The sequence below is a fragment of the Oreochromis aureus genome, linkage group 10 (assembly GCF_013358895.1).
Source record: "Oreochromis aureus strain Israel breed Guangdong linkage group 10, ZZ_aureus, whole genome shotgun sequence".
NCBI classification, from domain to species: domain Eukaryota; kingdom Metazoa; phylum Chordata; class Actinopteri; order Cichliformes; family Cichlidae; genus Oreochromis; species Oreochromis aureus.
In genome coordinates this window covers 23322003-23337472 of record NC_052951.1, presented here as the reverse complement: position 1 = coordinate 23337472, position 15470 = coordinate 23322003, and the positions used below count along the sequence as shown (strand labels likewise).

The window sequence follows — 15470 nt, the reverse complement described above, 5'->3', positions numbered from 1 at the left end:
ATTTTGCATCTATGACTTCACAGTCTCCCAGACTTCTTCCCAACTCTCCAGTTAAGCAGTCAGTTTTCTTTTTTCCCCGAGTTACTAACCCACATTTTGATTTCCCACCTTAAATTACCGCCCTCCTGGTCTTCAGCCAGGAGCTGGGGCTTGCTTTTCAGGTTCCTGGACACATCATGCTGTGAACAATTCAACCAGAAACTTGCCTTAACATATCCATTCATGTTAACCTGTAATTTCTTCAGACTCCTGCATCTGGAGAATTGGCCTGGGTCTGCTTTACCCCTGAAAATAACAAACTAAGACATTTTCATTATTATCACCAGTGGTTAAATAACCCATTTCTCTATCTCTGATCAGAAACACCAATTATGCCATGCATGTAAGCGTGTTCTTCCCTGCATTTTATGTTAATTGGGTGTAAACTGCTTCTTCATTAAATTAATTCATTGAGTTCTTCGTTGCCTTGTGATGTATTCATGTTAATGTACACTACGTGTAAGCTGTTTCTTCATTGCATCCTATATATTCATATTTAATTTATGCATTTCACCACTGAGCTTTAGATTCAAACTATCTCACTTCTGATTCATTTCAAAAATAATCTCACATGTAACAATTTGTATGTGTGTTTTCTATTCATTAAGGTAATGACAATTATTTTCGTTCATTATTCCTACCTTTTCTAATGTTTACCTCTTTGTTATGCTGTAGTGGACATCCCTAAACAATTCATGAGTTCAGGTTTCAATTTTCAATCCAATTATATCCTATATTCTCGCAGCCAAACTCGTCCAGCTTCATCTCTCACTGGTCCTCTCTGCACAATGTCCTGTTCGGGCTTCAAAGCTCCAGCAAACACAGTCTCAACTCAGCTGTTGTCTTCTTCTCTGTTTCTTTACAGTCTTTCTTTCAGATTAAGTCCCAGCATGGCAAAATATCACTCAATGTCCAGTGCTCTTCCACAATTCTTTATCCCACTGTTCAACTGCCCAGCCTGTATTTTCACAGTACATGTTACATTACTCTTACATGCTGCTGCTGGTCGTCAGTCGTCATCAGGGTTAATGGATCAGTGGCACTGCCGTTTGCCTGCTGTATTCAAGTTCACGATGTTCTATCGGTCTTCATCAGGCGATTGACTGTCCTTTGAACTTCTTCTCCGCTTCAGGGACAAAGTGAGAGATCCAGCCGCACAATTTCGAGCCAAAAACTGGCTTATTCTCCCAATTCTTTTAATCTACTTTTCTGCTGCTGAACTCAAGGTTGCAAAGTTGAAAGACGCCCACCTGTATTGACCATATAATTAGTATTATATTCATTTTTTTCTTAAAGGCTTCATTTGCTCCCATTTCCTCGTCTGTCTCTCTGTGTTCTTTCTGCACACACTCAGTTCCCATATATGGGCATGCACAGTTCCTGTTCACTATTTCCTGTTGCTGCAGCCCCGATACACAGAGCAATATTTCCTGTTCCTCAAACTAATCTAACTCCTTTGTTTTTGTTTTCTTGAATTAAAAACACTTTCAAACTTTAGCACATCCTACTTTTCATCACCCAAGAAATATATTTCACACTCCTTTATTCCATACACACCTTTTAAATGCTCTAACCTCTTTCAGACGCCATAAATCGTCTCACACGCACTGCCTTTCTCTCACTCAGAGAACTCACGCAGAGTCACTCAAATCAAATACTGACAGCACTCACACAGTTAAAATCACTCGAAATACGCTTTCATACGAGTATTTTGGACATGCCTTCCATGATCAGAAAGAGCAAGTCAAAAGAAAAGAAAAAGAAAACTGAAACCTCTCATCATCCTCACGGCTTCTCCCCACACACATAACTGAAAATGAACACACCAACATTTATGGCTCACGAACTATACATCTATCAAAATTCAGTCATTTACTATGCATCCACACTAATATATTCACACTGTATTTACACTCTCATAATAAGCAAAACCAACCTCTTATATACAGGCATTTAGCAAAAAGCTCAGTCCTCTCGAAAACTGAAACCACCCTCTCTGCGCGTCACTGCTGCTCATTTGCATTTACACACACAATCAGTGCACATCCGGCTGTGCATGACTAACACAGAGACTGATCCTACTCATAGATCTCATATTTTATATTACAGACGTCTTAAAGTACAACTGCACAGATTTTTTTTTAGCCCTTTCAACTCCTATGTAATTTCGATAATAGAACATAACGGCTCCAACCGATCAGTCCCAGACTTTTTGTGCTCAATTCACCAGGGCGGTCCCAGACTGTCCTGTCCAGATCTCTAAACCTAACTTAATTTGCCAGCATACCCAATAAGCGCAAAAATAGGAGACTCTAACTCCTAGCAATTTCAGAGGTTCCCAAGTTCTCTCCCGCTGTCGACGGTACTATCCCTACTCTTCAGGGTAGGCCAAGGGTCAGCGTCCTGCCCAGGTGCAAGCGTTACCAAGGAGAAAATGCGCTTCTTAACAGACGCCGCTGTCGTCCTAGAGAAAAATTTATAATAATTTGAAACAACAATCTACACCGGATCAGGATTAAGATTGAGGCAGATCTCCGTTGTGGACATAAGGGACTTGAACCCACGAACTGACCATCACACGTAGATCAAATGACCAACGGGGCTTCACCCCACACAATGACCAAATTCCCTATCATTCTAAGTTCACTTAGCAGTCCAACTGCTTGGCAGTCCAACTGCCTTAACTCTCTTCATTCCTTTATTCTCATTAACTCAGTACTGTCACTTATAAACTTCCATTTCATTATCATTACTTCAACCGGTAAACTTCATGAAAACTTCACCAAAATTAAAACAGACATTCACCAGTAATTTTCAGTGAGTAGACTTTAATTTGACATGTCCAATCTAGCACATTTTGGAAAATTCAACAGGTATGTGCCTTACCTTTGTTTAAGCCGGCTTATGTCCACTCACTTCAGACCACTGACTCCTATCTGCCCATCCAATCACCACAGACCCTGGATCTCTCCATCTACACCAAAATTAATTCCCTCTCTTCACCGGAACGAGCCCCCAAATGTTAGGGTTCAATGTTGAGAGAAGAATCCATAAAAACCACAGATCCAGGCGTGTGCAATTTAGACGGCATTTTAATGAACACATGTGTGAGTTCAACAACCCAATCAGTGTTGAACTGTCTTTCTCATATTCAGACAACTGTTTTATGGGGTTAAGAATTGTACAGCCCCCTTTTCTGTTACTAGGCAGATTTACGTCACACCAAAACCACAATGACTTTTAACATAGAACATCATCTTCGTGTCGACGGCTGATGCTTCCTGTCTCCATTCTCGCTGTCGCTTATCTCCCCGGAACATCAGTTGCACTTCCTCTAAGTACTTCGGCACACTTCTGCATTTCTGCCCTACCAAAATAGACCTGTTATGGTGTGTGTGTGAGTGCGTACACGTGCAAGGGCGCGTGCATGTTGTGTACTGCGTACGTGTCATGACCTCTCACTATTTGTCTGTCTGTACTGCATCTGCTTTTCTGAACCTTAGTTGACCTTAACTTAAGCAACTTGAACTTTCCCCTATCAGTGATTCCTCTAACTAAGTGTGTGTTAATCAACGATACATGCATAACACCCTGCTCTTTGGCTTGCAGTCACTCTGCTTTCGGTTTCACTTCTGCAAAACATGCTCTGCAGACGCGTTTCGTTTCCTGTCTCATTTTAGCACAGAGAGTATTTTCCTGTCTCTGCCCTCTACACAGAGATCATAAAAGCATTAATAACTTTTAAATTATAGATTCAACTCAACCCTTTAAAATGGTTCTTCTTTGGACCTGTAATAAAGACTAATATAATACCAATATATTTGAACATCTGAATGCATCTGAATGCAACATCCCATGAAATGGTAATGATGATTATAAAATAGCAGCAAATAATAGCAGTAAAATATTTCTATTCCCCACACTTGGCAATAATGAGATGTCTTCATCTGAATCTTCATCATATGACTCTGAATCTGGCACATATTCTTCTTCTGATATGCTGTGGTTGCCATCATCATCGCTTGATATTTGATCCAGAACTGAATGTGGCAATCCATCCTCCCCTGAATATTCAGAAATTTCTTCTTTCTGGAATGTAAGAATAAAAGTTATTTTAATTGATCAATACTTTAGACAGGTAAAAAATAAACTGAAAAAAAGTCAAGCCAAATATGAATGGGATACACACCTGTGTTGACTGGTGACAATTCTGATTTGCCAATTTTGCAAGGCAGGATTTGTGCCAGACCCCTAAACAAACTGAAACACATTTTGACTTAATTTAGCTTTGCAGTTCTATTTAAGTCAAGTAGTTTTTTGTCAAAGCATTGCAGTAATGTCAAATGCTGAAAAAAAAAAAAACTGTTCACACTTAAGGATATTTTAATGACTACACATACACTGCTAACCCCCAAAAGGACATCCCAGATGTGAATGAATGAATTATTCTTATTAAATATTTTGTTCTTTAGGTAGTTGAATGGCATGAAAGTGTGTAGAATGTGTGTGGCCTCCAGATGCCTGTATGACTTCCCTACAATGCCTGGGCATGCTCGGGATGAGGTGGCGGACGGTCTCCTGAAGGATCTCCTCCAAGACCCGGACTAAAGCATCCGCCAACCCCTGGACAGTTTGTGGTGGATGGAGTGAGACATGATGTCCCAGATGTGCTCAATTGGATTCAGGTCTGGGGAACAGGCGGGCCAGTCCATAGCATCAATGCCTTTGTCATGGAGGAACTGCTGACATACTCCAGCCACATGAGGTCCAGTGTCATCTCGCATTAGGTGGACCCCAGGGCCAAACGCACCAGCATGTGGTCTCACAAAGGGTCCGAGGATCTCATCTTGTTACCTAATGACAGTCAGGCTCTCTGGCAGGCACAGAAATGCCACCCCCACACCATTACTGACCCACTGCCAATATGATCATGCTGGAGGATGTTGCAGACAGAACGTTCCCCACGGCATCTCCAGACTGTCACATGTGCTCAGTTTGAACCTCCTTTCAGCTGTGAGGAGCATAGGGTGCCAGTGCCGAAGTTGCCAAACTTTGTGTTTTCTGGCAAATGCCAAACGTCCTGCATGGTGTAGGGCTGCAAGCTCAATCCCCACCTGTGGACGCTGGACCCTCAAGCCATCTGACCATTTGAGCAGACAGATGCACATTTGTGGCCTGTTTGAGGTCATTTTGCAGGGCTCCTCTTGTTCCTCCTTGCACAAAGGTGGAGGTAGCGGTCCTGCTGCTGGGTTGTTGCCCTCCTATGGCCTACTCCACATCCAGGTAACACCTCCATGCTCTGGACACTACACTAACAGACACAGCAAACCTTCTTGCCACAGCTCACATTGATGTGCTACACTAGATGAGCTGCACTGCCTGAGCCACTTGTGTGGGTTGTAGACTGTCTCATGCTACCACTAAAATGAAATCACCGCCAGCATTCAAAAGTGACCATAACATCAGCCAGAAAGCATAGATGCTGAGAAGTGGTCTGTGGTCACCACCTGCAGAACCAGTCCTTTATTATGGTGAATTGACTATAATTTCCACTTGTTGTCTACTCTATTTGCAAAACAGCATGTGAAACTGGTTGTCAGTGTTACTTCCTAAGTGAACAGTTTGATTTCACAGAAGTGTGACTGACTTGGAGTTACATCACATTGTTTAAGTGTTCCCTTTATTATTTTGAGCAGTTTATGTTATGGAATGGGGAATTGAGGACAATCCCAAGTATACCATTTTTACAAGGTCCTGCACCAAAGAGGTAATACTACATTTCTTTAATTAGACATGACCACCCACTGATTAAAAAGGGAGCAGTGTTCATTTCAGCTAGTCTTAACTTGTTGAACTCTATTAATGCTTTTTACTATATACTGTACCTATTCACTAAATGTCTCACCTTTGCACTTATAGCCAAGCCACTTGAGGGAGGAAACCGGTCCCACACACTGAATGCACTTGTCCAAAGATGATATTGTTGTGCACACCAGACGATGACTGTGACACTGTTAGCAAAATATTGCAACATTTATTTGTTTTGGACAGTTGGAAAGGTGAGGTGTTTTCAATTCAGTTGCAGATATCAACTAATACACTTCATCCCAGTATAAAATTTGAAGGCAATCAACCTCTTCACTTTTTTCTACTGGAACCATTTTACTGGGATTAGGGGAATTGATTCTTTCACTTTGTTGTTATCTAGAAGAGTTAATTGAGTTAAAACACTGCAACTTCTTAAAAACGGCACATGCATTCTTATCTGTGTGGAGTGGGTCAGAGTAAAAAAAAAACAAAACAAAATTAAAAAAACCAATCCTTCCTTATTTGCTTATCCTTGCGGCTGGAACCTATTCCAAATATGATGGGTGTACAATGCCTCTCACCTGAGTTGTATCTGGCAACTACAGCTTCCGCCCAAAGACATGCAGTTAGTGGGGTTAGCTGGACTGGTAATTCTAAATTGCCCATAGGTGTGAGTGTGATAGAGTCTGTCAATGTGATACCCTGTGACAGCCTCTCACTCCAATTAACAACTGATTCCTTTGCAATCATCCATCCTCTTCCACTTATCCTTATCAGGATTGTGGGGTAGCAGGTTTGGGGCCTATACCAGCTACCATAGGGCAGTACAACCTGGACAGATCACCAGTTTAACATGGAAGGAGAAGCATTTGCATTCACACCAAAGGGCAGTTTTGAATCACCAGTTAACCTAACCCCATAAGCTACATCTTTGGACTGTGGGAAGAAGCCAGAGTACACAGCCAGAGAGAACCCATGCACTACAGCAGTAAAAGTGCCTAAAACAAGTTAAGAAGTTGTATAGTACTATCTATCTTAATGTTCAAGCCTGAGTTTCAAACCATTTCAACATAGAAACAAAGCACATGCAGTCAATTCTGCGTGCTGTAGGTCAAACTGTCAAAAAATAAGAGAAGACCCCTCCTAAAACCAGAGTGATGTCACCATGAAGCAAACTTTGACGGAGTCCCCCAATAACAGTGTGGTCCTCCTAAGTCACATTTGGGTGGTTAACACACACACACACACAGATGTTATCCAGACTTGCACTTTGAAACAATGAAAAGGACCTACAAGCCACGGTCCATGTAAATCACATTACACCCAGGTGACTGCCAAACACACACACACAGCATCCATAAAGAATGATGATAGATTAAATTATTAGTTCATTAAGTGGTACACTGGATTATTTACCCTTTCAGGCTCTGGATGTTTCAGGTCCAGATCATTGTTTGGAATGCAGTTTGGTTGCGGCTTTAGGCAGCTCACAGTCTTCTGAATCTGGCTGGTCTCAGTCTTCGTGTGTAACAGATAGAGAATGAAGACAAAAGAACCGTAATCTGACAGTTACTCAAGAGGATGAATAAACCATTTCACTATCGGCAAATAGCGTAAGGGAAACATCGTGCATGAGAAACATTCATTAAAATCTGTCCTAGGTCAATGTTACCTCTTCAGAATCTTGCGCTGAAGAAGAATGCATGGCTTCTGAGCCTTGCTGAGGCATTTCTTCATCAAGATCCTGCAACAAAGAAAAGATGGCACAAAGATTAGACCAAGTGCTCTTCTTGCAACAGTACTGGGCAGGCCTGTGCTTCTGTTTTAATTTGCATATGTGGGGGCCTTTCCACTCAAATGTTTTCTTCTGAAAAAATACTGGCTACAATAATTAACAACTGATTCCTTTGCAATCATCCATCCTCTTCCACTTATCCTTATCAGGATTGTGGGGTAGCAGGTTTGGGGCCTATACCAGCTACCATAGGGCAGTACAACCTGGACAGATCACCAGTTTAACAAGGAAGGAGAAGCATTTGCATTCACACCAAAGGGCAGTTTTGAATCACCAGTTAACCTAACCCCATAAGCTACATCTTTGGACTGTGGGAAGAAGCCAGAGTACACAGCCAGAGAGAACCCATGCACTACAGCAGTAAAAAGTGCCTAAAACAAGTTAAGAAGTTGTATAGTACTATCTATCTTAATGTTCAAGCCTGAGTTTCAAACCATTTCAACATAGAAACAAAGCACATGCAGTCAGTTCTGCGTGATGTAGGTCAAACTGTCAAAAAATAAGAGAAGACCCCTCCTAAAACCAGAGTGATGTCACCATGAAGCAAACTTTGACGGAGTCCCCCAATAACAGTGTGGTCCTCCTAAGTCACATTTGGGTGGTTAACACACACACACTCAGATGTTATCCAGACTTGCACTTTGAAACAATGAAAAGGACCTACAAGCCACGGTCCATGTAAATCACATTACACCCAGGTGACTGCCAAACACACACACACAGCATCCATAAAGATGGATGATAGATTAAATTATTAGTTCATTTAGTGGTACACTGGATTATTTACCCTTTCAGGCTCTGGATGTTTCAGGTCCAGATCATTGTTTGGAATGCAGTTTGGTTGCGGCTTTAGGCAGCTCACGGTCTTCTGAATCTGGCTGGTCTCAGTCTTCGTGTGTAACAGATAGAGAATGAAAATACAGTGCATTTTTGAAGAGGTTTTTGAAACATTAAAGAAACTGTATGAGAATGATAAGTTTCAAGCTAATGTCTTTAAAATATTCACTGTCATGTATAGAGAATTTAAGGCCCTGTGATTAAGAGAAAAATAGTCCATGTGATTTCTTTAATCTTTTTTAAGGCATTGCTAAAGGAGTAAAACAATCACCTGTAGCAGCAACGAACTATCACTAGGGCCCATTTATCCTTGAGGGACAAAATTTAAACTGAATCTAACTAAAGAGGCTAGAATCACATTAAACATCAATCACTGTTAAAATTTAGTAACCCAAAGCCATTTTTTATTTCTACATACCTGCTGATATTTTTTTAGTGCTTTTGGAGGGCTTTGATGTGGCAGCCATCACAATTGCCTGTTTTCCATTAGTACCTACCCTGGTTTTTCCAGGAGGTTATAGTACCATGTAGTTTTTCAGTAACTACTGCACCAAGGTTCCAAGTGATGCAAAGTGATCAGAAAATTTGACATAGACAGACTGAATGCCACCAGGTGGCTGGTCAATGGTGTCACTCGATAAGTTATGAGTGCACCTCCTTCATGAAAATCCAAGCCATCATTTTTGAAACTCTGAAATGTTTGAAATGGCTACCAAAATTAACAGCGTGATCCCTGAATTGAACACTAAAGTATAGACTGAGCAGCAGGCATTTTGTCACCTTGACATCCATGCTTGCTGTGGCATTTATATCACTGGATGCTCGGCTGCATTACTATAGTGACCCCAGGCACAGTAGGTGATACTCAATTTCAATGGAAAACTAGATGCCCTAAGTCACGTTAAGCCAATTTGAGTAGGTACAAATGTAAAAATGGCTTACGGTATGCAATTTATCAGTTCCAAAAAGTACAATTGTAGAAATACCTTGCATCTCCAGGGCCAATCCGAGTCACCATAATTATAGTCTATTTCTTCGCCTGGACTTATGTCTCTGCTTGCAAATAAGCATAGATGGGGCTTTCGATTGATATTTAATATTTTCATCTTAGCACTTGGACTGATGTGGTTGTCGTTGACAAGTCTGCCTAATGACCCATCTTCTTGAGATGCATCCACACTGTGGGGTTAGGCAAAAAAGTATTAGCTTAACTAGTTTTTGTTAGGAAGCTTTCTTTTCATAAATCAAAAGCAAAGTGTAATTTAATCGTAATCAAACTACACTGATATAATACGCACCACCAGAGTTTTCCATCAAACTTGAATTCAAACATGAACACCTTCAGGCTGTCATGATAAACTCTGTGTCTCCGCTCACATTCTTCTTTTGTTATGAGTTTACCTCTGTATTCCAAAAGGAAGTCTCCTTTTTGGAATGGAACAGTCGTGAAAATGCCCCGACCTGAATTGCAGAGGCATACCAAGTGAGTGACAAAAGACAAAGTGACAAACTCCAAATCTAATCCAAACTAAAGACCAACTTACCTTTGAAGGCATTTATGTAGTGGATATCAAGTCCCAGTTTGTCCTTCCAGCAGAAACATGACAGACTGCATCCTCCGTGGAGGAATGCGTCTCCTTCGCATGTTCTCCTGTACGTTTTGATTGCCTGTATTACCAAAGCATATAAAGTATTACGATTATCGTCATCATCGTCATCATCATCATCATCAGTAGTAGTAGAACTAGCAGTAGTGTAGTTTACAGCATAAACACAGCTGACTTATTCATAGTCCTAATTTATGCCTTCTTTTAAAATGTTAAAGGCCTAGTTCTCAAAATGGCGACATGTGACATTTCTGCAATGGCGACTGCAGAGAGTGATACAAGTACGGAGAAAGCTTAGGCATCAAAACTGTAAGAAGTTTTTTCTTCAGGCATATAAATAAATACACGATTAAATACACTTATACCCCTTGCTTTTATTTTAGGGCTGTCAGCAGAATGGACAGACATTGGACAAACTGCCCGAAATTAGCTGACAGCAACATCAGGGATTTTGACTCAGACTGCGCTGGTTTAATTGTTAATCACGTTAGTCGCGATGTCGGCATTAACACGTTTAAGCCACATTAATGCTTTAACACCGAGTAAATCCTAACACGGGTTAGCCCGCTTTATCGCGTTGACGCGGTTAGTCGTCAGCCCTATTTTATTTACTCAATGACAAACGATGAGGCAGTTTTACTTCTTCAAAAACTAGCTAACAGTCCATAAAGCATATATTAAACCAGTTTAATATAAGCCTGTGCACCTATAATTTCATATAGTATTAAAGTCATGGTGCATTTTACATTAAAAAGGCTTACCTTTGTGCTTTTAATCAGTCTTCGCCTTGCCGTCGACATGTACTTGTTAAAGGGCACGCAGCAAAATCGCTTCCGTAGGTTCCGCCTATATATATAGCCTACCAATCACAATGACTTCCGGCCGTGTGTATTGAAAATGTGTATTAAATAGTAGTACTTACACACATCCACTCTAACTCAAACGTCACTGTGCAATAAACTGGAATACACAAAAATCATGTGAGTGGTATAGGTGGACTTTTAAGAAAATCAGAAAATCTTTTAATTATAGTTTAATAAATGAATTTACACTACAGTTTAAGCAAATACAGGTCAAAAGATAAATAATGACCTCATAAGAAGTAGAAAAAATTATTATTTAGACACTTAAAAATGCATTTACAATTCATGTTTTAGGGGGACACATGAATACACAGCAAAAAGCCGAAATGTCCCCGTAGCCCAGGTACAGCGTCAGGTCAAATGTCCATCCATACCACATAGACGCACGCACACACACACACACACACACAGTGCCTTAGCTTTTATGACACACCATATGGGTTTTACAATGAGGTGTTTGTGTTTTCACTGAATAAAAGGCTGTGAGGGAAGGCTGGAGTTTGAAGTTGGCTGGGATCAGATGGGGAGCTTGCAGCTCCAAGATCCTGATCAGGCTTCCCTTGCAAGTAAAAACCGATTGACCTCTGTTTGTCTTGCTTTTGTTCACAGTGCGACTGCAGACCTGCCAAGTTTACTTGAGAATCCTAAAAATAATTTTACGAATCATAAATATGTGCAGTGGGAATATTTACCTTATTCCATCATCTCTTTTCTGTTTTTACATTTTTCAGATCATGGTGAAGACAATATCATCTACTCAGATGTTAGAGTGAAACAGCACGCAAGAAAAACACCATCCGATTAACATGCAAATGAATTTTTTCATCAAATACTCTTTCTGACCTTGCCTCAGCATTATCCTCTTTCTTTTTAAATGTAAGACTGCCTTTATTGTTCTTTGTTTTCAGTGATAATCTTTGTCTCATTTCTTTCAACCTACTGACCCGAATCATAAACTTTAATTCTGTTAAAATTTTAACCAAAATCTAAACCTGTCTAATCTTGGAGACTCAATAAAGTTTACTGGTCAGTAATACTTCCACACATGGTCTCAAATTGCTGATTTGCTTGTGATTTGGGGTATGGGTGCTCACAGCAGACGTGAGTTGTGGTTCTTGTTTTAGGTCAGTAATCTTCACTGTGTGGATTGTCATGACTTTAAGAACCACAAACTCTACCCTGCTTTCAGTGACTTGCTAAGCCATGTGATACTGCCAAAGTGACAAAGAGGTTAGTAAGAAAGTGGTATACTATACTTTAAAATGTTGTTAAAATCATGACATATATATAGCTCAGTAATCATTTGTCAAGTTTTGTGATCATGTGATATTTTGGAAACAAAATAAAAAAGTCTGTTCTAATCTTTGACACATATCTTTCCCACTGTCTTGTATATAGTAATAACTGTTTGGCTATACAAACCTTTCAAACAAAGAACAAAGATAGTCACAATGTAGAAAGTGCTAAATTTGGACTAATCTTACCATAAAACTTGTAAATGAAAATAAGTGTTTTCCTTTATATGCATCAGCTTGTGATTACTCATTGTTCTGTGATAATCTTGAATATCTGGTAACATTTAGAAACTGTAAAAACAATTGGTATGAGAGACAATTTGAGTTGCAAGTAATGCAGTGATCAGTACTCACCACATGATGGGGCAAAACTTCTTTACAAGTAACCAAAAGCAACAGTGCAAAACTAAAGTGTTTTCTATTAGTCTAGATTATCCTTAATCCTGACATAGGCTTGTGTCTGCTATGCTGTACCTCAAGATATACCACCAGGTGTCATGGTAGTATCCATACAACTTTAGGCTTGATTTGAGATGGTGGCTCTCCAGATACAATGCAAGCAAGAGTGTATGATATACATGCTGTAAGTACTTGTTTATGTTACTTTTAGGAGTAATAAAGATTCAACGATTTTTTTATTTTCAATTTTCTACATTTACAGGGAATACAGGAGAATCAAAACACTCTAGGTGATGTATAAAAATCAAACCTATGTACAGTAGTAGCAGTAGTACAAGATATGAATAAAATAAATTAATAGAGCAGCTTGTGACATGTACAAGAACATTAGTGCAAATGACCAACAGCAACAGGTATGACTAAAAGTGCCAACAGAGTTCAGTCCCCAGACAGCCTGGTGGATAAAGCTGTTCAGCAGTCTGTTGGACTGAGCCTAGATGTTGTTCTTCCCCCAAGGAAGCTGAAGAGGGAAGGTGAAAGGTGGGAGTTGTCACCAGCGATGCTGATGGAATCTGAAGGTGAAGTCTGGCCTTTTCCTTATATCTTGCGGGAATTAAAATGTCCATGAGGGAGGGCAGAGCGGCAGAAATGATAAGTACATTGTCCTGAAGCTTTGTAATGAAAACCTTTAACCAATAAGCCAAACCAATAGTTACAAGAGAACTTCCAACAACAGGCAGGGGCTATATTCAAATGTTGATGTTTTATGCTGATGTCAGCATTGTTAAGATGTTAGTCGAGTACAGTATTATCATCATCATTGTGTCATTGTAAAGCCATATAATGTTCTAAAAAATGTTTTAGAGAGGTTAAAAAAAGAAAGTGCTTATGACCCCAGTGACTAATATATTTTTCCCAGAAGTGTTTTAGAGTATTTGGGGAACCACTTACTTTTTACCTACCTAGTAATCCACATATAATGATTAAAAATGAATAAAAATAACATTTTATCAAAATGTGTAAACTGCAGTTTTTTAATCAGTTTGGAAGATTAAAATCTATACTTAGATACTGACTTGGCCATTGAAATTATCTAATTTCTGTACCATGCAAAAATCTTTGCTTTCCATTACATCTATTGTTTTGTGATGAGTGATTGTTCTGGAATAATCTAACCTTTATGTAACCCGTAGAGGCAACTGTAAAAATACTAGTAATACAAGTAATACAGTGATCAGCACATGAAGGGTGTGATGAGCCCAGCTGTCTTAGGGTGAGAGCACTCACATTTACTCCCAACCCAACCCCACTAAGTGAATGTCTTTGTCATCACATCTATTTTCTTTTCTTTGTAAATACTAGGTTGCTACACAGCAATTCAAATCATAAAAATGCGTCACCCTCAACAAGAGTGCTGTCATAGAGTAATAAAAAAAGTAACATAGATTTTACCCCATAGTTGGTGCACAGATATGACTTTATTTACCAGAATAATGTTAGTTGTCAATAAAGTTAAAATATAGTTGTTACTGTGTTTACTGCTTTACTGTCCACTGCACTATTATAAATGTGACTTTTTATAGTGCTGTAGTTGGATGGTAAGTAAGGGAAATTTAGAAGCAGAAATATAAGTAAAATACATGGGAAATGGGAATATAATTTTTCCGAAAATAACAACAAAGGAGCACAGAGGTTCATTATGGTGAGTTATTCGTGTTACATATTTTTAGAGTCATTTGAAACAATGGTTTAAATGACAGCTGACAGCTTTCTGTCATTTGCATTGAACTGTGTTTGATTTAGGAATCATTTTTAATTTACAGAAAAAGATATTTTTTGGCCTTTGACCTGTAATGTTTTGTTCTCTTGAAGTGTTTGGAAGCCACAGCTGTGATTGTCTCTGAGGTGGAGCTCGAGCCTCTTCCTCCTTCTCGTCGAACCACCTGTAAGTCATCAGTCTCATCAACTGTTGTGCAAAAGGACCAGCACTGCCATCCAGACCTCGCCAGATTATCATCTTGCTCAGTATGGTTAACAGGCCAGTTTGCTTTTGCCTTTTCATGCTACTCTTTCAGTGGGCTAACATTACATCTCTGTGCCTCCAGTGTGTATCCTGCCAGTCTAAGTCATTTTCTACAACAATGCCCTTAACTCAGTCGGATACTGCGGCTTCCTCAGAGCACTTTCACACTCACCTGTCTGCCCGCCCTTTGTTGGCTCCCATCGCTTACCTTACTTGTCTAGTTAACCTGAGAGGGACACACAGCCATACCTATACTTTTCTTTAGAATGGACTCTGATGTCTTTTTTGACATGTCAGTGAGAATTTAAAATAGTTAGTGGTTATATGTATGTGTGTCTTATTTCCCCCTTTTTCTTTTTAAGTAGAGTCAGAGACCTTTAAGTGCAATCTCTAAATCATGTAGAGGTGATGTAGGAATGGAACCAAAAGTTTGCAGAATGAAGATGAAATGCCTTTCAGCTCAAGATGAGCAGATGTGGAATTTCATGAAAATGACAGAGAGGTCATTTTTATAGTAGATATTGCTCCTCTTTTAAACCATCTGTCTTCTTGGTCCAAAATCTGAACATTGCATCCTTGAAAGAGGGAGTATTATAGTTTAGGTGCAGATGCAGAGCTGAGTCTTGTCTTGCTGGTGGCTCTTCTGTGTTGTGCCATACGTTTATGTGGCTGTTTTGATTTCTCCACTGCACAGTAGTACACTATGTTGCAGTACACTATTGTTTGGGAGTTTGATCCTTGGGATGGACCACTCTTTGTCTCATGGTGTGTCTGGGTCTGAAGTGCACTGGGATGTCATGCTTG

The 15470-nt window shown here is 39.8% G+C and overlaps 1 protein-coding gene across 1 annotated transcript; it reads right to left on the bottom strand.

The window, feature by feature from the left end:
• Window positions 1-241: 241 nt before the first annotated feature.
• Window positions 242-14867, bottom strand: LOC120442224. Its single transcript, XM_039618171.1, has 9 exons — window positions 14839-14867; window positions 10024-10223; window positions 9778-9940; window positions 9466-9658; window positions 7264-7365; window positions 5945-6050; window positions 4229-4299; window positions 3963-4128; window positions 242-285 (listed from the first exon to the last, which is right to left on the bottom strand). Exons 1-9 carry the CDS (start codon window positions 14865-14867, stop codon window positions 242-244), a joined length of 1074 nt encoding a protein of 357 aa, XP_039474105.1.
• Between the last annotated feature and the right edge of the window lie 603 nt (window positions 14868-15470).

Excerpts from the sequence above, each read along its gene's own strand:
- LOC120442224 (XM_039618171.1), bottom strand. The coding sequence starts at position 14,867 with ATGGGAGCCAACAAAGGGCGGGCAGACAG. Across the intron at positions 7,366-9,465 it reads ATTGGCCCTGGAGATGCAAG|ACTGAGACCAGCCAGATTCA; the intron begins GTATTTCTACAA and ends TTACACACGAAG. Across the intron at positions 286-3,962 it reads AGACATCTCATTATTGCCAA|GGGTAAAGCAGACCCAGGCC; the intron begins GTGTGGGGAATA and ends TGTTATTTTCAG.